Consider the following 24,053-nt stretch of genomic DNA (forward strand, 5'->3'; position numbering starts at 1 on the left):
AGGAAGTCTGACATGTATACAGTGAAAAGTATTGGTGGTAGCACTGACCCTTGCAGGACTCCATTCAGAGTTGGTACTCTGGCTTTCTCTCCTTGGCTGGTAGTGTGTTTGAATGATCTGCTGGAGATCATGTTCATGATGAAAACATAGCTTGCAGTCAGGTATCACAGGGTGCATCTGCACGTCATCCTACGTCTCTATAGCGATGTGCTACATCACCATACAATGTATTACAGTGACGTTGTGCTCGCCTGACTCTACACATGATTGGCAGTTACTTAATTGTAGTGGTGCACTCCCCCATTTTAGCATGTCACTACAGTGAAAGAGTGGAAAAAACTAACTGTGTGCTGTGTGTGCATAATGCAGTATGGGTGGTTACTAAATCATGAGGCAGTAACAATGTTACTGTAGGGTGAAATGTAGGTGCACCCATACAGTGTAGTGTATATATGAAGCCCTAGTGCCATACCAGTATTTAAAGTATCATAGGCAGCTGTAAGGTTGATAAAGACAATGCCTGTTTCCTGCCTCATTTCAAATCCATTTTCTATGTTAGATGTAAGTAATATAACTTGGTCAAGTGGTACACTGCTTTTTCCATAAGCCAGCTTGTTCTTTTAGGAACCGGGGGTCAATTAAGTTCTCTATTCTATTCAGGATTATGAGCTCCATGAGTTTGTATGTAACACAGAGCAGTGAAATTGGTGAGTAGCTCTTTGGATCCTCTGGTGGTTTGTTGGGTTTCAGGATAGCAGTGACATCAGCCTTTCTCCAGATTTTTGGAAGTCTGTTACTTTCTAGACATTTATACATGAATTTCCGAAGCTCTTTTCACTGTGATTCTAAACTTTATAATGAATTCTGGGAATATTTTATCAGGTCCAGCAACCTACTAGTCTTGATCGCTTTAATAGCTGTGTCAAATTATGTCTGAGGATCTATGATAAGCTATGTCACATAATGAAAAGTACTTGCAATCAGAGAATGACAGTAAGAAAACAGTCAAAGCAGAAGGTCCACATAACCTAGTTTTGTAAGGAGCTAAGCATATTTAGAATTGGCCTAAAGGCAAGAATTTGTAAATTGAGGACAGCGATAAAAGGGAAAGGCAGCTGGATCCTCCCCAAGGATCTAGAAGTGCCACAGGCAAGCCTATCTATTAAAAATACATTGGAACTATGGCAGGGTTTTTCATTTTAATTTTAAATATGAATTTTATCAAGGTGTGTGGCACAGAAGTTTTTTGGGATAATCAGGGATAGGGAACAGGTAACACAAGCAATTAAAGCAAAAAGCAGAACATGAAGTTGCTGGCCACGACTCCATACCAGTTCTACTTTATTCCATTCCCCATTACTCTCATTGGAACAAGATATTGATGAGGAATGTTTCGTGATCAAATATTTTGAGGATAATTTTATTCTTGTAGTTTTACAAGTGTGAAATCTAGTACAGAAATATGTGCTTTTGAAATTCAGAAAGTATTCCTGTGATTGTTCAGCCTTCTCTTACACTCAGAAGGAGCAATATTAAAGGTCATGTATCCTATTTGAAACTTTATGTCCATAATCCTGAATGTATTGCTTCTCCCTTCTATAGAGTCTCTGGGCCTTGTTATACCTTGCACCATGAGCCACACAAAGGTTGATGGGTGTTAGTGCTATGTCTGGACCAGTCACACTTCAGGCCAGCAGGGGCCTGAAGGACTGAAAGGTAAAAATGTTACCTCTCCCCACCCCCATTCTAGGCTTCCTCCCTACCTGCTACACCCCAGGTATCTCCTGGTTCTTCCCCACTCCTGAGGCTCCCCCCTTACCCCTAAGGGCTCCCTCTGCTCTTGGCTCCAGGAACAGCTCAAAATGACCATGTAACAAGTAATTTCAATTGTTCATTTTTGAGGAGCCAGGGATGTTTGGCCTACCAATTTCCTGCATGTACAACACAGTAATCTTTTATTAGCAGAGAACTCAAATCTGGGTAGTGAGCCTTACCAGATAGTCTGGGGGGTTAAGACACCCTTTCTTCTTCATGTAAAAACTCATATTTCCTCATCGGTAAAGAGATTAACTTATCAGTTCTCAAGCATGGCCATACCTGTTATTGCTCATGTGCACGGCAAGGTAAAACAGGAGATTGCTGGGGACAGCAAAAAGACTGTCCAGGCAAAGAAGTATCTTGTGTAGATTGGTGGATTATATGAACTCACCAAAGAATAGCTCAGTGCAAGAAAAATGACCAAAGTGAAAAAATCAGTTTTGTAATTTTGCACCATCAAAAATGCAGAATTCTCACATACTCTTAAAAATCTATAATTGAGCACATGTGCTGAAATTTAAATGATATATTACTTGTGATGTGGCTCAAAGCAGTATTTTTAAAGGAAGCAAGGAATGAATAATAAAGTAACTTTTGATTAATTTGCAACTCATTTGGAATCCAGTATTCACTTCAAACAGTATTAGGTCATTCAATTCAAAATTCTCTCTAAACTAGAAATATTAACATTTGCTGTTTTCCTCTAGTTGGATATCCAGGATAGATTGCAAAAGCTGATCTACTTCCAGTCTTATGTTAGGTAGAGGATTCAATCTACATAAATTGTCAGTCAAATGAAATCTATCAAGAATTCTATCTTTAAACAAAATACTTTCGTACATTAAAATTCAACCAATTTTGCAGGGAGAAAACTCACATGCCAAAATTATTGATTATATATTTCCTCTTTTTTTTTTTTTTTTTTTTAAGAATGATGCCTTCAGGGAAACTTCAGGTTCAGCCTTCCAGTAGGACAGTAAATATGTCTCCAAACACTGTATGAGCTCCTTTACATCATATTGCCTTAATAAGGAGAACTGCAAAGTCCTGCACTTAGGACAGAACAATCTCATGCACCGGTACAGGACAAGGACCAACTAGCTAAGCAGTAGCTCTGCAGAAAAGGACCTGGGGGTTACAGTGGACAATAAGCTGAAGATGAGCCAACAGTGTGCCCTTGTTGCCAAGAAGGCTAAGAGCCTACTGGGCTGTATTGGTAGGAGCGTTGCCAGCAGATCAAGAGAAATGATGATTTCTCTTTATTCAGCACTGGTGGGACTACATCTGGAGTACTGTCTCCAGTTTTGGGGCCCCCACTACAGAAAGGATGTAGATAAATTGGAGAGGGTCCAGTGGAGGTCGGTGAAAATGGTTATGGGGCTGCGCCGCATAGGAGAGGCTGAGGGAACTGGGTTTACTTAGTCTGCCGAATAGAAGACTGAGGGGGTTTAACAGCAGCCTCCAATTACCTGGAGGGGGGCTCCAAAGAGGATGGAGCTAGACTCTTCTCAGTGGTGGCAGATGACAGAACAAGGAAAAATGGTCTCTCAAGTTGCAGCAAGGGAAGTTTAGGTTAGATATTAGGAAAAGCTTTCTCATAAGGAGGGTAGTAAAGCACTGGAACAGGTTACCCAGAGAGGTTGTGGAATCACCATCCTTGGAGTCTTTTAAGGCTTGGCTAGACAAAGCCTTGGCTGGGATGATCTAGTTGGAGAGGTCCTGCTTTGAGAAGGGGGCTGGACTAGAGGACCTCCTGAGGTCCCTTCCAACCCTAATTTTCTTTGATTCTATGACTCAGACAGTGTCATCTGGAGAGGGAAAAATTATGTATTTATTCATCATTGAGCATAGGTCTATGAACAGCAGAGCTAGATACTACCACACTACTATTAGTGCTACTACTACTTCTACACAGAATAAAATATTCGGTGAATACCTAGATCCTTAGGTGACTTGTACACTTGTAAAGGTATGAACACTTTTCTAACTGGGATTCAGAATAATTTCTTATTAACTAATCTGGTCTGATGTCTCCAAAACAATGTGAAGTCAACTCACCATGTGCTTAGTTTTGTTTGGTTCTCTAAGTCAAATACCCTCATTTGCATGCTTTTTTCAGTTTATTGGAACTTTTCTTTTCTAGTCTTTTTCATCTGGACACACACACATTTTGCAGCAAAACCAAAAATGAAATTATACAAAGACATTCATAGCAATGAAAAAGGTGCAATAGTATGAGGACGACACACATTGTCTTGAAATGGGTTCCACTTGTATTCCATCAGTGTATCTCTGTTGAAGACAATTTAGTTACCTCAGTATAAAAATAAAATAAAATAAGTTTCATCCATATCTTCAAAGAAGAATTACACACAAATGCTTTCTATTCGTTTAAAGACAACAGCTCAAATTCATCAATGCCTTACACTTTCTGTGATCAAACACATCTCTGCAGACTGGATTTAAAATGCTATTTTTTCAGTGTGGTGCTCTCACCTGACTGAGGTATCAATGGTGATGAGAGGTTCAAAGCAGGAGAAAATAAAAAAGGATATTAGAAATATAAAATGTTAGGACATCTCCTATGCACTGCAAATTCAGCCCACGGTATAGCTTATAACAAGCAATAAGAGTGCCACCTGAAATGTTTACTTACAGCAGACATGATGAGCTCTTCCCCAAGATTCTGGATCTCTGCTCTAACTTGACTGCAGATTTTCAGCTGGTGGGAATACAGCTTGATCTGTTCCAGGTAAGCCAGTAAATCTTGCTTACATGATTGGTCTGGACACTAAAATGTAAAAATAGTACATAAAACACTTTCTGCAATTTTTTATCGCTTCAGTTTTTGGTCATGAAGATTTTGGAGTTATTTTTTGTTAAGTTCTAAGTTTTTCAACACAGCAGCTTAATAGTCAAATAAATGACTGCTTTTTAACACATTTCAAACTCATTTGAACACTGTGCATTCAAAATTTAGACTTGAATGTCATCCATTTAGAAGTGTTTGCTGTAATTATACTCCCATCTAATTTCTAGTGCACTCTATAAGGTTATTAGTCACTGAATTTTTGCGAACATTTTCAAATCCAACAGAAGGTACTGTGTCCTGTGTTCCTATAGCTGGAGGAGCTATAGCCCAGGAACAAGATATAACAGCATAGGTGCACTGGGGGGACAAGCCCAGGACAAGAGGAGCAGGGGTATTGGACCAGTTTGACTCAGTGTGGATTGGTTTGAACCAGTATATCTTTTTTTAGATGGCTTTGAATCAGTATAGACTGGTTTAGAACAGCTTGGACTGGTTCAAACCAGTTAGAACATTGTGGACTAGTTTGGATTAATTTGCTACGATCTACTCCACATGGCAGCATCATGTCCCTTGAATCTGGTTTAAGTAATTGGGCATATGCTGCCTGTGCCAATCAGAAAAGCAGCTGTGGACCGGTTTGAATCCATTAGAACCAGTTTACACTGGCGTGAACTAGTCTGAACCTAGCTGGACCAGTGATATTTGAGTCCTGTCTTTCGTGCCTGGGAAACCTATAGGCAACATCTCAGCCCATCTTCACTCTATAGCCTTTTACTTAAATGGCAAATCCGCCTCCTGTTCCTCCTCTTACTTTTCTTTTCTTTTCTTTTTTGAAGAGGAACTAACATTGGAAGTCATTTTTCAAAAAAATCTCATCCATCTACTCTCTTCTACACTGGAGAACCTAACTTTGACTACTTTTGAACCAAACACACATGGGTGAAAACTGAGAATGACTGGTTGGAATCACAACTGAGAAGTTGTTAATACTAAATTATGTTCTTGAAATTTTTTATCTAGTTCTTACTTTTCTTTAGTGGCTGGACATGTTCCAAATCCAAATGTCCATAGACACCACAGGAAAATATATTCTCTCTGTCTCTTAATCCCCAAAAGTAGACTTCACCCTCTCTAGACACCAGGATGAGACTGTGCTGCAATAATACCATGCAACAAAAACACAGATATCCAGATTTTCAGAGCATGTAAAAGGAATAAAGTGACAGGCACAAACAATCCTTGTCCTTATCCTTCCCTTGCTATTTTTTACTTAGGGCTCCTGGGTTTGTTTTAGCAAGTATTTCCAGGTGGGCAGCTTTCACTAGTATGTAATTATTACTTTACTTAAATGCATGGACAAGATCAAGAATTCCAAGCTACCCACCCTGCACAGAAACATGTGCCCGAGATGCAAGAGAGTCTGTTGATCCTGGATCAGACTCATCAGCCATCTACACATCACTCGGGAACCAGCAGCAGGAAGGAGAGGATCCAGGCACACGTGTGTCCCACACGCACGTGTAGCCCCTTTACTTACTTACTGACCGGGGGCAGAAGCAGCAGCAGCAGAGGAATCGGCAGCCGGGGCAGCAACAGCTGATACCCACAAGGTAAATGGGGCAGACGGACCCGGCACAGCTGAGCCGGATCTGGAGGGGAAGCCCCCTGGGTCCCTTATAGCTGAGCCGGTAGGGAGCCGTGCTCCCGAGCCGCACAGCACGAACAGAGCACGCAAACAGGGTGGGCTGCGGGGGGACTGTCCCCCCAGGCCAGGGAGCACCCCCGGGGCTAACCCTCGCGGAGTAGGCTCTGGCGGCACCAGATCCCCCCAGCAGGGGAGCGTAGGGGATAGGACTGACGGCAGGCACTTCCGGGTAGACCGGGGCACCTGATTGGCTGTTGGGGCAGGGGCTGGAAATTCAAACTGCGGGCTTTAAAAGCCGTGGTATGATGTAGTTCCCACTACTCAGGAACGAGCAGCGGGAAGGAGAGGATCCAGGCACATGTGTGTCCCGCAAGCACATGTAGCCCCTTTACTTACTTACTGACCGGGGGCAGAAGCAGCAGCAGCAGCAGAGGAATCGGCAGCGGGGGCAGCAGCAGCTGATCCCCCGAAGGTAAGTGGGGCAGAGGGACCCAGCACAGGTGAGCCGGATCTGGAGGGGAAGCCCCCCGGGTCCCTTATAGCTGAGCTGGTAGGGAGCCGCGATCCCACGCCGCGCAGTGCAAACAGAGCGTGCCAGCGTTTGTGCAGGCGTTCGCACTGGCGGGCAAGCAGGAAGGGCCAGAAGGGAGACTCCTGTACAGGTAGAGCATAGACACCACACAGATCTAACAAACAGCAGCTTATATAATGATGTCGACGAGGAGTGCTGCTAGGGCCTCTGCCCGGGGGGCCATGCCTACCTGGGGTGGTCTGAGGCCTTCACCCAGACTGAGCCCATGGGGGAGCTGGTGTCCCCCTGCCTCCTGGCCTGCGGGGGATCCCCAGCAGGGCGGGGGGGGGGCAGAGATTGGGGCCCCCCACACCTGTCTGGCAGGTGCCCGTCTTAGGGCTCTGGAGGCTCAGGTGAGGGAGCTCCGGAAGGAGGTTAGCAGGCTGAGGGGTATCAGGGAGGCGGAGGATGAAATTGACAGTTATTTCCTTTCCCTGCAGGACCAGACACCCAAGGAAGAAGCACTACGGGGAGTGCTGTCTACAGCAGAGTGGCAGACAGTCACATCCAGGACCGGAGCTGCTCACAGTAAACCAGTACCAGTTCCTCCAGTCCGACTGGTGAACAGGTACGAGGCCCTGGCAACCCTTCAGGAGATGGAAGGAGAGGAGGAAACCTCTGGGCAGGAACCAAAGATACATTCTCCACACTCCGAACAGGTCAAGAGATCCAAGCAGACCCAGAGGAGGAGTTGTCGAGTGATTGTCATAGGCGACTCCATCCTGAGAGGTATGGAAGGGCCCATCTGTCGCCAGGACCCCTCAACACGAGAGGTCTACTGCCTGCCTGGAGCAAAGATTCGGGATGTGATAGGAATAATCCAGGCCATGATTAAGCTCACCGATTACTACCCCATGGTCCTAGTCCATGTGGGTACTAATGATGCGGCCAGGAGAAGCCCCGATCACCTGATGACGGACTACCATGCTCTGGGCGGCGTGCTGAGGGAGTTTGGTGCACAGGTGGTATTCTCTTCTGTCCTACCAGTGAGCGGACATGGAAGACGGCATGAGAACTGCATTAGAGAGACCAATTGGCGGCTTCGGCAATAGTGTCTCAAGGCAGGCTTCGGCTTCCTGGACAAGGACCCGCACATCACAACAAGGGACATGCTCATTTGGGATGGGCTTCACCTGTCCCCTAAAGGTAAGCGTGTGTTCTCTTCTAGGTTGGCGGATCTCCTCTGGTGGGCTTTAAACTAGGCTTGTCGTAGGAGGGGAAGATGAGGGCGGGGGAAGCCGTGGACCACCAAACCATGTGGCACCCACAAGGACAGCCCAGCCTGAAGGAGAACATTGGGGACCTGCAATCCATGGGGCGGCCAGCAATACAGCACAGGTAAACAGTAAGCAGGTAAGCAATAAGGGGCCCTTTGGGAATCGAAGCTGGGGGGCAAAAAAGGCACCAGTCTCTGGGCTCAAATGCCTATATACTAATGCTAGGAGCATGGGGAACAAGCAGGATGAACTAGCACTCCTGCTTGCAGAAAACACCTACGACTTAGTAGGGCTATCTGAAGCCTGGTGGGATTCTTCCCACGACTAGGCGGTACATATTGAGGTTTATAGGCTGTACAGAAAGGACAGGGTGGGGAAGAAAGGGGAAGGGGTTGCGCTCTATGTCAATGAGCAATATACTTCGACCCTCATCAAGACGGAATTGAAGGAGGAGAAAGTAGAAGGATTGTGGGTTAAGTTACATGGGGGGCAAGGAGAAAGGGATTTGGTGGTAGGGGTCTGCTACAGACCCCCACACCAAGGGGAAGAACTAGATTCGGGGCTCCTGAGGCAGCTCTCGGAGACCATAAAAACTAAGGAGGCAGTAGTCATGGGGGAGCTAAAGTACCCAGACATCTGCTGGGAGACACAGACAGCAAAGTCCCACTGTTCACACACGTTCCTATCCTGCGTACAGGACCTCCACCTGACGCAGGAGGTACACGGTCTCACTAGGGGGAATGCCTTACTGGATCTGATATTGGCAACGGGGGATGATATGGTAGGGGACCTACAGATTGGTAGTCACCTGGGGGACAGTGATCACCAAATAATAGAATTTACCATAAGACGTCGAGTGGGTAAGGTAACTAGTAGGGTGAAATTGCTAGACTTTAGGAAAGCTGATTTCAATGAACTCAGGCGATTAGTCAAGGACGCACTGCAGAGTAGGAGTTTTGAAGAGATGGGAGCCCAGGAAGGGTGGGTTAAGGAAATGATCCTTCGGGCACAGAGGGAGACGATCCCAATGCGAGGAAAAAGAGGGAAAGGGGCCAGGAGGCTTCCCTGGATGACCAGAGAAATCCAGGGCAACCTGCGGACTAAAAGGGAAGCATATAAAAAGTGGAAATGGGGAGAGATTACCAAAGAGGAGTATACTCCTCTGCTCGCACTAGTGGGGAGGCAGTTAGACAGGCCAAAGCTACCATGGAGCTGAGGATGGCATCCCAAGTAAAGGATAACAAAAAAATGTTTTTTAGATATATAGGGACTAAAAGGAAGGCCCAGGGTGGAATAGGACCCCTACTAAATGGGCAGAAGCAATTGGTGATGGACGGGGGGGGCAAGGCTGAACTCCTCAACGAGTTCTTTGCCTCAGTGTATCTAAGTGAGGGGCAGGACAAGGCTCTCACTGGGATTGTAGAGAGGCAGCAGCAAGGCACCAGACTGCCATGCGTAGACCCTGAGATGGTGCAGAGTCACTTGGAGGAACTGGATGCCTTTAAGTCGGCAGGCCCGGATGAGCTCCATCTGAGGGTACTGAAGGCACTGGCCGACGTCATTGCACAGCCACTGGTGGTAATATTTGAACACTCGTGGCCCACGGGCCAGGTCCTGGAGGACTGGAAAAGGGCCAATGTGGTCCCCATTTTCAAGACGGGGAGGAAGGAGGACCCAGGCAACTATAGGCCAGTCAGTCTCACCTCCATCCTAGGCAAAGTCTTCGAAAAAATTATCAAGGCTCACATTTGCAAGAGCCTGGCAGGACAAATTATGCTGAGGGGGAACCAGCATGAGTTCGTAGCAGGTAGATCATGCCTGACTAATTGAAGTGTACTCTGTCCAAGTTTGCGGATGACACAAAACTGTGGGGAGAAGTGGACATGCCGGAGGGCAGGGAACAACTACAAGCAGACCTGGACAGGTTGGACATGTGGGCGGAAAACAACAGAATACAATTCAGCAAGGAGAAATGCAAAGTGCTGCACCTAGGGAGAAAAATGTCCAGCATACCTACTGCCTAGGAAATGACCTACTTGGTGGAACGGAAGCGGAGAGGGATCTTGGAGTCCTAGTGGACTCCAAGATGAACATGAGTCGGCAGTGTGACGAAGCCATCAGAAAAGCTAATGGCACTTTATCGTGCATCAGCAGATGCATGATGAACAGATCCAAGGAGGTGATACTTCCCCTCTATTGGGCGCTGGTCAGACCGCAGTTGGAATACTGCGTGCAGTTTCGGGCGCCACACTTCAAGAGGGATGTGGATAACCTGGAGAGGGTCCAGAGAAGGGCAACTCGTATGATTAAGGGCTTGCAGGCCAAGCCGTATGAGGAGAGACTGGGGCACCTGGACCTCTTCAGCCTCCGCAAGAGAAGGTTGAGAGGCAACCTTGTGGCTGCCTATAAGTTCATCACGGGGGCACAGAAGGGAATTGGTGAGGTTTTACTCACCAAGGCGCCCCCGGGGGTTACAAGAAATAATGGCCACAAGCTAGCAGAGAGCAGATTTAAACTAGACATTAGGAAGAATTTCTTCACATTTAGAGTGGCCAAGGTCTGGAACGGGCTCCCAAGGGAGGTGGTGCTCTCCCCTACTCTGGGGGTCTTCAAGAGGAGGTTAGATAAGCATCTAGCTGGGGTCATCTGAACCCAGCACTCTTTCCTGCCTATGCAGGGGGTCAGACTCGATGATCTATTGAGGTCCCTTCCAACCCTAGCATCTATGAATCTATGGACCCACAGATAAGACATTCATGATAAATTATCATCCTCAACTGCAAGGATTGCTGACAGATTAGACTGAATCTCTTTTTGTGGTAGTATTCTAACATTCAGATAGAAACCTTAAGTGGACTAAAAAAAAATGGAAAAGCCCTCCAATATTAATATTCACCTCAAATTAATAGTTCATTATTCCTTTTAGATGTCACAGGTAAGTGACCCATAGATTATGGGTCTGTTCTTATTTCACTCAAATCAACGGCAAAATTCCAAAAAGCAGCTGATAGATGTGAATAACAATCTCCTGACAAATTTTCTATTTTATAGTAGTATTCATGCATTCTAAAAGAGAACTTTTCTTATCATTCCTCTGAATTTATGAGAGGGTAGAATAGTTTGTTAATCACAGAAAGATATTTCCTTCAGGCCAACTATCTAGAGCCTGATTCACATTTACAGTAAAGTTGTTACTCTTTTTTTTTTAAAGTAAAGGAGTCTTAAATTAGGTGATAATTGTTTAAACTGTGTAACAAGGCCTTCATGAAGCAGCTTTCTATAGTACTTACCATGGGAATGTAGTCATTTTTCTTTTGACTGAAAATTGTCACAGTATTTATGTATATAGAGATATATATTCCAACCAAACATAGGGGGCATGAACTTATGTGGTACATGACTAATTATACTTTTGTGCTTATTGTTAGAATATTGGTGGAAAGTTTGCATATATGTTAATATCCGAGGATTGCTTTGGAGCATCAGTAAGGTTGAAGTCCGTATATATATTTCCACCAGAGAAGTTAATTAGTATTGTCTTTCATGTCTTATAAAACTGTATTTAAAGAGTAATTCTCAATGGGTGCATCTACACATGCTCCTGACTAAGCATTTGGTACTTGTGTCAGGGCACTTTGTGTGCCTGCCACTTTAAGGGCCTGGAGCTGGCAGCCACCAGATTCCTGATGAGGGCAGCCATTTTGAGTCAGGGGCTGTCTATATAAAGAGGGCAGTTCAGCTGGCTGGAGGGCTGCAGATCTACATCTGGACATAAGGGAGGAGCTGCAGGGGATGGTAAGGAGGCTTCTGGTCCTGGGCATGACCTAAAACTGCACCCTGCTGGGAGTGGGTGGCCTGGTAGGGCTCCCAGTGGCGTGGGAGCCTCCAGGAAATGCCAGGCCAGTTACCACCCTGGTGAAAGGTGGGTTGGGGTGCCTTAACCCCTAGCCCCCACCACCAAGTGGGTAACCCCATTTGTGTGCAAGGCCCGGAGGCCAGACCCCTGGACAGCATGAGGGGCTAGAGACCCTACCTGAACAAAAGAGTACCCTTGACTGGCCCATGCTGGGGCCAGGACAAGGATGGTCAAAAGGGCCAGGGGCCCACCATGAGGGATGCCTAAGAGCCGGGGGCCTGGGGTCCCTGATGGTCTGGAGGTGGGCCAGAGATGGTAGCCAGAGGTCCCGGGGGGAACACACCCAGGAGGGGAAAATAGTTTCGGGGGGCTAGGTAGCCTGAATGAAGGTGGACAGGCTGCCTGAGTGGAGGGATCATGGAGGGGTCTTGTTAGGAGGATTCTGGGGCCCAGTGTGGGGGCCAGTGATTATGTGAACATCAAGATGCCATCTGTGAGGCTTGGGCTGCAGTGTAGGGGAGGAAAGGAGCCGCAGAGAGCGCCCCCTGGCATCGGGGCACCAAAATGGTTAGCCTCCTGCTTAATTGACATCAATTAATTAATCAATTAGCATCAAGGTGTGGCAGGTGAGAAGGCAGGTGGTTGGCCCAAGAACAGGTGGGCAGGCCATGGATATCAGCCAGAGTAGGCCCCCTGCTACAGTACTGCATAGTCATGTAGTACTTGCTAAAGCTACATGACTGTGCAGTACCTGCTGGTACTCCACAGTCCCAGTGGTACATGTTTATTTTTAGACATTGAATTGGTGTCATGGTTTGTGTCCACCAATGTTATATCACCATAGCTACAAGCTACATTGCTGTAGCTCATCACTATGGCGATGTAGTGTCTCATGTAGACATGCCCACCATCTCACTCTGAAACTACAATGATATATATCACATGGGGTTCCCAGAAATCTGGCTTAAATCCTTAATTACCTGGATGATGGAATTGAGAATATATTTATTAAATTTGAAGATGATACCAGAATAGAAAAGGTTCTAAAGGCTACGGAGGAGAAAATTAAAATTCAAAATGATATACAGCTTAGAGAAATGGTGTCACACAAACAAGATGAAATTCAATAAGCACAGGTTCAAAGTATTAAAGTTGAGTCAGAATAATTAAAGCTGTGAGAGAAAGTTAGTTAAGCACTAGAACTGATTACCTGAGGAGTTTGTAGAATCTCCATCACAAGGTTTTTTAAAAGCAGATTAGACAAATACCTATCAGGAGTCATTTATATACACCTGATGCAGCTGTAGCAGGAAGGTAGATTAAATGACTTCTAAATGTCCCTTCTATCCTTATTTTATGTTATTCTGTGGTTCTCTGATTCTATGTGATAATCATAAACAATTTTTTTTTCATGTAGAATCCAAGATAGGTGGCATTAAGAAGGAGTATCAGACTCTGCTTAACTCATGAGATACCTGTAGTAAAATTCTGGCCATACAATTGATTTCAGTAAACCAGGACTTTAGTTCTCATAATTATTCATCAGAATATTTGTTTCTAGTTCACAGTTAAAAAAATGGTATGTTTTAAATTTTGTTAGACAGAGTCAGGAAGAATTATAAGATGAACAGTACATCCCTAGGTTGTAATCTTGATAGGTTCACCACTTCCCAAAGGAACTGAGGGGAAAGTGTATTTTAGTACAGACTAAAAGAAAAATGCAGCAGGTTCTAAATCTCAAGCCTTCCTCCTCTCTGCGTGCATATACATATGCCATTCAGGTGACATGATAAACTCTAGCACAGTTTGTGCTGGAGTTTATAACAGTGCCTTAATGGCACATGTAGATACTCAAACTGCTACAGTCCAGGCACATGTGCAAATGCTGTACCTGGGACTGCAAGAGTCTGAGCTGGGGTAGAGCAGGCAAGGGCTGGCAGGAGCGCAGCGGGTGAGCTCTGGGCTCCAGGAGATATCAAGGCTGACTGGAGCACAGGAGTGCCCCAGTGTGTGGAGCCTTGTGGCTAGGTGGCAGGCAAGGGTCTGGGCTGACTGGACACAATGTATATCTGAGTCAGCTTTTAAACAGGCATTTAGGCAGTTATTTTCAACAGAGTGGGATAGTACTGTCTCTGAGAGTACTATTTTATACTGGTGAAAATTAGTTTGCTGCGATCTAATAGCATCGCATGTGTAAACTGTGATGCTTTACACCACAGCAAATTAATCTACTGTGCAATTAAATGTACATGTAGATGCACTCGCTATGAATTTTTTTTAAGCAAGTTACCAGCACCCAGTGAATAGGTACCAGCACCCAGTGAATAGGAAAGAAAAAACCCATCAGAATATAATTTTTGTATAGTTTCTTCTCCATACAAATTTGTTTTAATTACTTTACAAATTTAAGAGGTAAATATTATTATTAGAGGTATACAGACAAATTGAATAGCTATTTTTTATTTCTTTTAGTTCAGTTCCCTAAAATCTGCCCTTCTAGTCACCTGGAGATTTATGTCTTTAATGCATTTAAGCATCAGGGCTAATAGTATCAAGAAAAAAAAATCTGTTACTTGAAACTAATCTATTTGGTCTTCAATTATTATGTTTTTTATTTTTATTTTTGTTTTGATTTATTTTAAAGTCCACTATTGTTCATTTCCATTGAGGAGATTCCAGAACTGTACAAATGGGAGCTCTGTGTAATTTTGTATTCACTTCAAGTAATAATAATATTGATCATCAATCTTCAGTTCAGAGGCAGAGTATTTAAATGTTGTGTCCATATAAATTGAGTGACAAGTGCAGTGTTAAAATTTGCAGATGGTACAAAAGTTATACAACACTAAAGAAGATAGTCGGAACTCCTGAGATACATAACAAAGATGGAAAACTAAACAACTAATGACAGTATTCTGTGTGGTTTTTTTTAATATGAGAAGAAATACTATTATGGAAGAACCTCAACATGATTTAATAAATGATGCATTAGCTATGAATATAGTAAAATCCACATGCACAGTCAAGTTGAAAAAAGCATTTCCATTAGCTATTGGCAGAACTGTAGCACAAAAGATTAATGCAAATAATTCTGCAGGAAAATTTGACCATCATTTTTTTTCGGGGGGTTTTTGGTTTACTTTGATTTCTTTATTAGAGAAATAAATGTCATTTTCTTTGCACTTAAAATGTTCTTAAGGATGATTAACAAAAATAGATCAAACCAAAGATTTCAGTGTGCTCTCATTAGCTGTAAATGAAAATATTATTTTAGTGTAACCGTCTACATAAATGTTTTATCCAAGCGAACGATTTAACACTGAAGATTATTTATCATCTAACGCATCATTTTAAAGAATCTACTGGTAACAATACTTTTAGGACAGTTTATTTATACACATGAAAATGGCATCTGACTGACTCAAAAAGTTCATTGATTTTGTCTTAATTCTGTGATTTCCAAGGTACAACTATTTTAAATTTAAATCCGATTTGTAAACAACAGTGGGAGCATCTACATGTACGCTTTAATACTCATTAGCTTATTTTAATGTTCATTTAAAACATCACAAAAAACCATGCACTTTTGCTAATGAGCATTAAAATAGGTTAATATGCCTTTTTCTAGCACCTCACAATGGAGGTTCTAAATTTAATGTGTATTATCAAAACCATTTTAATGATCATGTAGATGCACCCAGTCCATGCATCTACATAAGACACTACTAAAGGAAGTACTAAATGATGATGCAGTAACAACTGCATTGTGGAGGGCATATGTAGACGTGCCCAACGAGTCTTAACCAGGGTGTCTCAGCACCCCAGGGTGGCATGAGAACCCTTTAAGGGTGCCTGCCATTCCACTTCCACCTCCAGGTGGAAATATCCTGCCTTACCTCTGATTCTTGGAAATGCAGGAAAGGGTGTTCTCTGCTGTAGCCTGGCTGATGGGAGGGGCTGCCATAAGTCTGCTGCAGCTGGCCTGTCTGGAAGCTCAGACAGAAGTTTCACACTTCTCAGTTTGGATTCTGTGAAATTGTTACCACCATAGACAAAAGTGCCACCCCTGCCCCTGCTCTTTACAGTGGCAGAGCGATACCCTCTGGCCTTTATGCATGGAGGCAAAGGGAGGGAAGTACATCTGTTTTGTACGAGAAAAAGGAGGAGCTTCCTCTGCCTACATCTGCAGAAGATGCTGCTATAAACTCAGAAAAGTTATGGAGAGGTTCCTTGAGTCTTTAAGGGTTGAGATCCACAGAAATACAAAATTGTGGTGTACTTCCAGGGGCAAATTCTGTTACCTTTTATGGGCCCAAATAGCAACTCAATAAATAGCATTTTTTTAAACTTACAGATTGCAATTTTGAGGTTTTGACCTACAGCATCTGACTCACAAGCACAGTGTTCTGACTACCATACCACAGGTCAGGTGTCTAGTTCCTAGGAGGGCATAAACTTCCTCACTGCTCTTTGTCCATTTTAGCCAATTAATTTTAAATGTAAAGGGTAATGCAGAGCCAGGGAAAGAGAACTAAATAATGCTTAACCTATAGCCTACTGGTTTGGGCACTCTCCCCACCCCTTGGTAAAATGTTCCAACCATGTAGTTACTGGGGCTAAAATGTGGTAGAGCATTCCTACTCCTCCTCTCTTTCTAGGACTTACACTCAACTTTGTATATACATAGGCATGTATATACCTGTCCAACCATTATGTACCTTACTGTGCATGCTTAGTAATTGTATGGACACTTATGTATCCTTACGTAATGGGTAACAGAACTGCAAATCATGCCTAAATGCCAAAAAAGCCACTTATGTGCCTGGAAAACTATCATTTGGGTACATGAGGGTTAACAGAACTTGGCCCTTAACTATGATTTTTATCTCCATCATGTTTAACACAAATTAAGAGATGAACCATTGTCTATATTACCATAATACTTTCAGAGCACAAATTAGCTAAGAAATTTAAAACCATCTTATTTTAAACTGTTTGTTAATTATTTATTTGCAACTAATTTTACTTTGTTTACATTGCTCCTGTACTGTGATTATGTCCAGAGCTGTTAACTCTTGAGTAATCTTAAAGTGCAATGAAACTGCATTGAGATGTAACTGAATTATGCTAATTGTACAGCACTGTATCACATCACTTACAGCAGAATAAGAAGCAGGGACATTAGTATATTTTTAATCAGAGAACAGTACATGGCATAAGTATTGGAAAAGTGTAGAACCTGTAAGATACAGTTAATGTAAGTTGCAGGATATTTTCTCACTACAAAAATAGCATGAACTTATTCAAATAGTTTCACACATCTCAACTTGGATTCTGTGAAATTGCATACAGCCCAAACTGAATTGATTAATTTGAAACGATTTTACCTTATGAACTGGAAAAGGTCAAAGAGATACAACACTGATTCATCATTACACAGCAACTGCTTTTTTTCAACTTCTCTCTCACTTTTGAAGCTAGAAGAAGAGTTTTTGTTTTTTGGTTTTTTTACTTGAATGTAATTTTGGAAACTAAAAACACTATCATACATTATTATTGTTATGTTAACTGAAAAATCATAGGCAGAACAATAGAGCCAGGCTACAGGAGGATTGTGAATAGCAAACTCATGTGGTCCAACTAAATGACAATATTAGAAGTGACAACAAATACTGTGATTTAGTGCATTTTCAGTTTGGGTAGCATTTTCTCAGCTGTGTAGCATGTGATGAAGTAGTCAGGAAAATATATTTCATAAATAAATGCCAATACCCATTGTTTTGAAAAATTATTTGGAAGTTGGTGTGCTGGAGGAGGACACATGTTTTAATTTACAGTTCTGATTTAGCATATACATAACATGGCATTTCTTAGGTGAAACAAAAATGTATTAGTGCCTGAAACTTTAAATATGATCATAGGTAAGGTATGTCCAGAAGAGACAGTGAAGGAAAATAATAATGTCATTGCACAAGACACTGGGTAAGCTGGAACAAAGTATATGATTCTATGTTTAAGACAGATTAATTGAAACTGGAAAAGGGCAGGACTACTAGAATGATTAGGAAACTAGAGAGCCTGTTATATGGGGAGACTAAAAGAGTTGGATTGATTTAACCTAGAAAAATGAAGACCAAAAGGAAAGTGGATAAGGGGAGAATCAGGAAATAAGAAGACTTACTTAAGCAGAGACAGTTTGCTCAGAAGAGCAAATGGATATAAAATGGCCATCAAGTCATTATGCTTAAAAATTAGACCATATTTTGTAACTATAAGTGGGTTGAGGTTCTGGAACAGGCCTCCAACACAAAACTGGGGACAAGAAACTTCACTGGATGCAACTTGATAAATGGATTTATATAATATCCTTACCTGGAGTCCCTTCCATTAATTTGTTAAATAATTAGATTTTTTATTTGGTTATTTAATTAGAAGAAAATATTTTAATACTTCATTCTTCTATAATATTTAAGTGACACATAAAAAATATTTAGCAAAATGGGAAAAGAACCAAACTTGTGGAAAATAAATATTTCATTAAGATTTATTTTTGTTGTCTTATGTGCAGACTAAATCATTTTCTTTATTTCCTTTCAGTTTTGACATTACCTCATACACTACAATATATTTGTGACTTGCTTTATGAGGATTTACTTTATAACTGATAGTTCTGAGAGAAAAGAAACTATTCTCTGATGCAGAATCAATACATACTGAAGTAACTTCACCATCAAGACCATAAACGAGGAATCCTCTTCTTCTCTTCTGCCCAACCGTTCCTCTGAACACAAATGAAGATTAATAATGCATATCTCTTAAAGTGATTGCTTAACTCAAGTCTTGAGAGTAATATAGCAGAAGCAAGAAAAACTAACATATTGCTCTTGTTTCAAATGCATAATAGAAGGCAGATGCTACACCATAAGGAGAACCAAAATGGATGGAAATATGGATGTTATGTAAGCAACAAGAAGATCCATACTATACCATACCATCCTTATCTGGGCCTTCAAAGTAATCATGTAGCTAGTGATCTACTATGGTATGGTATGGTATAGTATGGCAGGAGGAGACAGGACTGGGAATCTAATGCTTTCACAGATAAGAATGCAGGTGTGGTCAGGGATAGATTATTTTCTTTTGTAGGATGCAGACACTTTGCACTGAAATGATGGAACAAACTGGCTATAAAGACTTAGAGTTTACATGAGAAGATTCATCTCAGTGCAAATATGGCCTAGAGGGAGTGCTTGGTCTAATGACAGTCAGCTTCCATGCTGGCTTCTTAACATAAAAATTCTTAAGGCCTGGAAACTTCAGTGCTATGTGGATTCTAGGCTGCTTTCCTCTCCTCTACCCGCAGTTGGCTGAGGCTGTTGTAGTTCAACCTAAATTAGAACAGCTTTTATCATAGGTGATGCCTACAGTGAATATGGGAGGGGCACAAGCCCCCCCTGAGATTGGCCCTTGCCAGCTGGGGAGTGGGGGCAATGGCTGGTGCCTGCCCCCCCCCCCCCCCCGAGATTGTGGGGGCACTGAAAGAAGTGCCGGTGGCACTTCTGCCCGCGGGGGGAACCCCCCCCCCCCATTGGCGATCAGCCACTGGTGCCCCCCCCAGTATCAGGAGGCACCAGTTACCCACCGCTCTTATGCATGTTGCAGTAAGATTGATTTTTACAGAGCAGCCCCAAGAACATAAAAGAGAGTCTTGAACTGCTTTTGTACATGCTTGTCTTTGCTTGCTTTCTGTGCCAAAGAGTTACATGTCAGGCTCTGTCCTTGAAATTTCAGAGGAAACAGCCATAGTGTGACTCAAGTCAATTTCAGGCTGCATAGATTCTCCTTTTCTTAGCTTGGACTTTTACAGAAAGTGTCAAAATAAGACATGTTGAGCAGTAGTAGCAATAGCTAGGGAAAGGCAGAACAAAGACCAGAAACTACAAAGAAGTTATCAGACGTATGAGAAGATATCCATATAGTTTGGGTTTCTTATGCATTATCCACTCCCTCTGAATTGCCAGAACATTCAGGACTATTAAATACACACAGAGGAGAAAGTATCCAGTATTTACTTATATAAAAGCTCATTTGGCTTCAATTATTGATACATGTCCAGGCAGATGAAGTGTTACATTTTCTTCAAGTTAGCAAGAGGACTTGAATATCTTACATTTGTTATTTTTATAGAACCACTGCATGTATTCAATGAAAGTTGAGTCCCATATACCAAATTGAGTCCCATACATCTGGGACTCATCCAATTTTGGATCCAAAATTCTGTGGAAGAAATGCACAGAAGAAGAGAAATTAGGAAGGAAGACTTGAAATGCCATGAGGACATCTGAGTACCAGCTATGTAGGGCATTTATAGACATGGGGGGGGGGGGGGGGGAGAGGAAGGCACGCTTTAATTAGCACAGCTCTGAGAGCCATGCTAATTAAAAGTGTCTGGAGCATCATTTGTATCAGCATCCCCATGCTGAAAAATAGCCACCATTTTTCAACATAGGGCTGCTAATACACATAATGCTGGAGTCTGCTGGAGTGCAGTAATTACCACGCTCCAGCAGACTCAATTAATCCACTCTGCTCCAATGTGCTGTAATTATAGCATGTCGAGCCATTTCCCTGCACAGGTATAGGAGCCCTTAGTGTACCAGAGGTGCTGGGGCTGACATTAAATAGCATACCTGGTTGGAAATCAATCGTGCTAGTGCATCCATCCTGGATCCTGACTCTGAAATCATTTTTGCTGCATTAATCACATCAGATGTATTCTTCAGAGGACCTCTACCCCTTAAAATGAAACAAGGACTTTATTATATGATACGAGATCTAAACATATACTATAATCCATGAATATTAGGTATGAAAATACCTGTTTGAATATAATAATCAACACACTCAAAATTCAAATGAACTCTTACTGCAAATGTTATATATATATATCTATATATCCCCCCAGGGTTTTTATTAATTTTAATGACCCATGATGTTGTACTTCAGAGAGTCAGTTGGAAGTGAAGACATAAAAAAAATTCCCTGTCAGATGTCAATAGCAGCACTTTTGAAGACAGAAAGTCCCCGAAAATGCACAAACAAACAAACCTAAGGGGTGTAAACAGATACAACAAATGACACATTTCCAGGTTAAATTCTCTTGGAAATGTTTCAAAATGGAAACATTTCATCCAGGGGACACACATACTCTTCAAAACATTACAGCCTCCTCTAGCACCAGCCAGGGGGTACACACACACACACACACACACCCACCCCCCACCCCCTTACAGGGATGGGAGATAGAGAGGAGGGGAGATCAGATCTGGAGCAGAGAGGTAAGTAAGGATGGCAGGAGCTTCCTTCCACTGGACCCAAATGGAGTTTGACGCTCTACTCCCAACCTCCTCTACCTCTCCCTGTCTCAGCTGAGCAGAGAGGTGCTGGCTATGGTGGTGGTAGGGTCCCTGGGAGTCAGCACAGTCTGGCAGAGGGGGTAAGCTTGGCTTTGAGTCTGACAGACCGGGGGTTCCAGTATGGTTCCAGCAGTGGTTGAAGATCTGGCATAGGATGGATGTTGGACAGGTGGCAGACTATCTTTCCACTCTCCCTTCCTCCCCTGTGCAGATGTAACAAAAAGTGAAGTGCTTTAAAATGGTACTATTTTGGAATGCTTCAACCATCTCCCACTACATGTTATAGGTACTGGACAATTAACTGGTTAATCGTGCAATTACCTTGAGACCAGCTAGATGTGCAAAGTAGCTATCATACAGTAAAAATCTCCAACCAGTTGTAAAGCTAGACCTCAAAAACATATATTAATTTTCTAGCTGGTTGTTATTGAGCTATAATTTGCACATGTAGCAGGGTCTACCCTGTGGCAGGGGACGGGCTCCCAACCACAGTGGTGTACACGTTGCCCAGCTGGAGCCATGAGTCCCACAACTGCTGGGGACTCTCAGCCCCAGCAGCTGCAGATGCTAGGTCTTTGCAGCATGTCTCCCAGTAATCCTCCCACCCCGGGGATTTCACACACCCCTGCAGTGAGGAACCCCTACCCCCAGGGGTATGTGAGGCACCCCCATGGATGAGAGCCTCTCAACTGGGGTACTTGGGGCTCCCAGCTGCAGAAGCTTGCTTCTTGCTGGGATTGGGCTCCCCCTGCACCAGCAGTAAGGTGCAATGGGATCTAATGTATGATCCGACAACCATGTATTAACTTCCATCATATCTTTACTGGCATATGTAGAGAGGGCCTTTGAAACATTTCCGAAGTGTTTGAGATGTTTAATTTGTTGTGTCTGTCTACATGTAAAGTAAAGCCCTCACATAAAGTAAAGCCAGCACGAGTCACTTTATTATAGAAATATGAAAGATGGGGTTTATCCAAACCTTTACACCAGAGTGGAAAAAAAAACATTCCTATGGCTGCATACTCATTGTAAATATATTTTAATGAAAAATATTAATGACTATTCTGGTGAATAAGTATAATGAAAAGCTTGAAGCATCTGTAGATTTTGAAATAATAAATTTAAGGTTTTGCTGTGGAAATCCCATTTTAAGAACTTTGCATATACAGTCATGTACAGAAACAATACGATATGAACTAAGCTGCAATCAGACCAGAACAACATAGCTCAAATTTCAGATATCAAATAGCACTGATAGGCCAGAAAAACTCATAAGTTATTTGTAGAAGAGTATTTAATTTATGAAAACTGTACATACTTGAGAGCTATTTTTAAAATAAAGACTACCTTTTGTTTACAAATTATTTGCTAAAAATTGTTTCCTTACATCTACTCAGAACCTTTTGAGGTTCACCTTTCTCTGAAGAGAAACATGAATACAACAGACATGTGAATTGCTCTTTAAAATGATGTGTTCTTGTAGTAGTCGAAGATAAGTGTAAATTCTCCAAAAAGGAGTAAATTATTAGTAGCAACAGTAAAGCAGCTATCTAGCACCCATCACTATGCTAAATTATCCTTAATGTATCCTTTAAATTATACCTCAGAATATTTAATATTGAAAAAAAAATATTGGTCACTGGCAGGTATTATTTTAATCACAGCATGACTTCCTTTGTGTGAGGAAGACATCATGCAATGTACAAGGCTACAAGCGTAAGGAGCAGGCTGCCCAAAAGGGGTGGGGGGGAAACCTACCATGACAGCTTGCACTTCCGCTGTTGCCCATCTGGGGGAGCTCCCTGAGCCCATTGATGATACTAGGAGTGACAGGATCCTGGTAGGAAATGTTTCCTGCCCCCACAATGGCCAGGACCCAGAGCTGGGCAAGGGGAAGGCTTCCCTTCTTTTACCCACCCTGACCAAAGCACACGGTGAGGGGGAAATTAATACCCCAAAGAAAGGAGCCCAGCACAAAGGAAAATCCCCTCCTCCACATGGAGCACAGATAGGAGTTCACTTATTCTCTTTAGCTGAGCAAAGTGTGTTGGGGGTGGGGATTGGGTAAGGAAAATTACCCCCTGCAGAGAACAAAGAACAGGGAATTCCTCCCCCAGACTAAGCAAAGTACAAGGTAAGGGAGATTGCCTCCCTACCCCCGCTAGTGGAGAGCCTAGCACAAGGGAAATCTATTCATCTGCTGAGTAAAGAGGGGAGTTCCCCCTATCATCACATGCTAAGCAAAGCAGGAGGCAGTACCTTCCCTAGACTCCTGGTGGTCCCAGGCAAACTTTTAGTATCAGGCCCTGCTTCACCAGAGATAATAATAATAATAATAGGATAACGGGAAAAAAATTACTATTTTTGGGCCCCCTTTCTTTCCATGCACTGGGTAGCTGCCTGGTTCATCCATTCCTGTGTCTGGGTATGGCAGAATGGGAAAATTATTTCTCATCCCTAGCAGAGAGCCAGGCATATGGGGAAAGTCTTCCCCACTGCTGAGCAGAGCCAAGAGTTCCCTCCCTTTCCTTACAGTAAGCAGAGATTGTGGGGAGGATTTTTGTAAGAGGCAATGAAGTGTAAATGGAAGCTATATTAATTTGTAATTCATTTACCCAGTAATATGACAGTTGAAAAAAAAAAAAACCTGGATGAGAAAAAAAACTCCCCTCAATGCTCAGTACAGGAATGAGATTTCCCCTTTTCTGGGTCCCTGCT

The 24,053-nt window shown here is 42.8% G+C and overlaps 1 protein-coding gene across 1 annotated transcript in view; it reads right to left on the reverse strand.

The window, feature by feature from the left end:
* The window catches only part of CTNNA3 (catenin alpha 3), a 1,574,321-nt gene that overhangs the window by 37,395 nt on the left and 1,512,873 nt on the right, over nt 1-24,053 (reverse strand). Inside the window, 2 exon segments of the mRNA XM_059729874.1 lie at nt 4,475-4,609; nt 20,610-20,715. Of these exon segments, the coding sequence (XP_059585857.1) occupies nt 4,475-4,609; nt 20,610-20,715 (241 nt within the window).

This window comes from Alligator mississippiensis, chromosome 6 (genome assembly GCF_030867095.1).
Source record: "Alligator mississippiensis isolate rAllMis1 chromosome 6, rAllMis1, whole genome shotgun sequence".
Lineage (NCBI taxonomy): Eukaryota > Metazoa > Chordata > Crocodylia > Alligatoridae > Alligator > Alligator mississippiensis.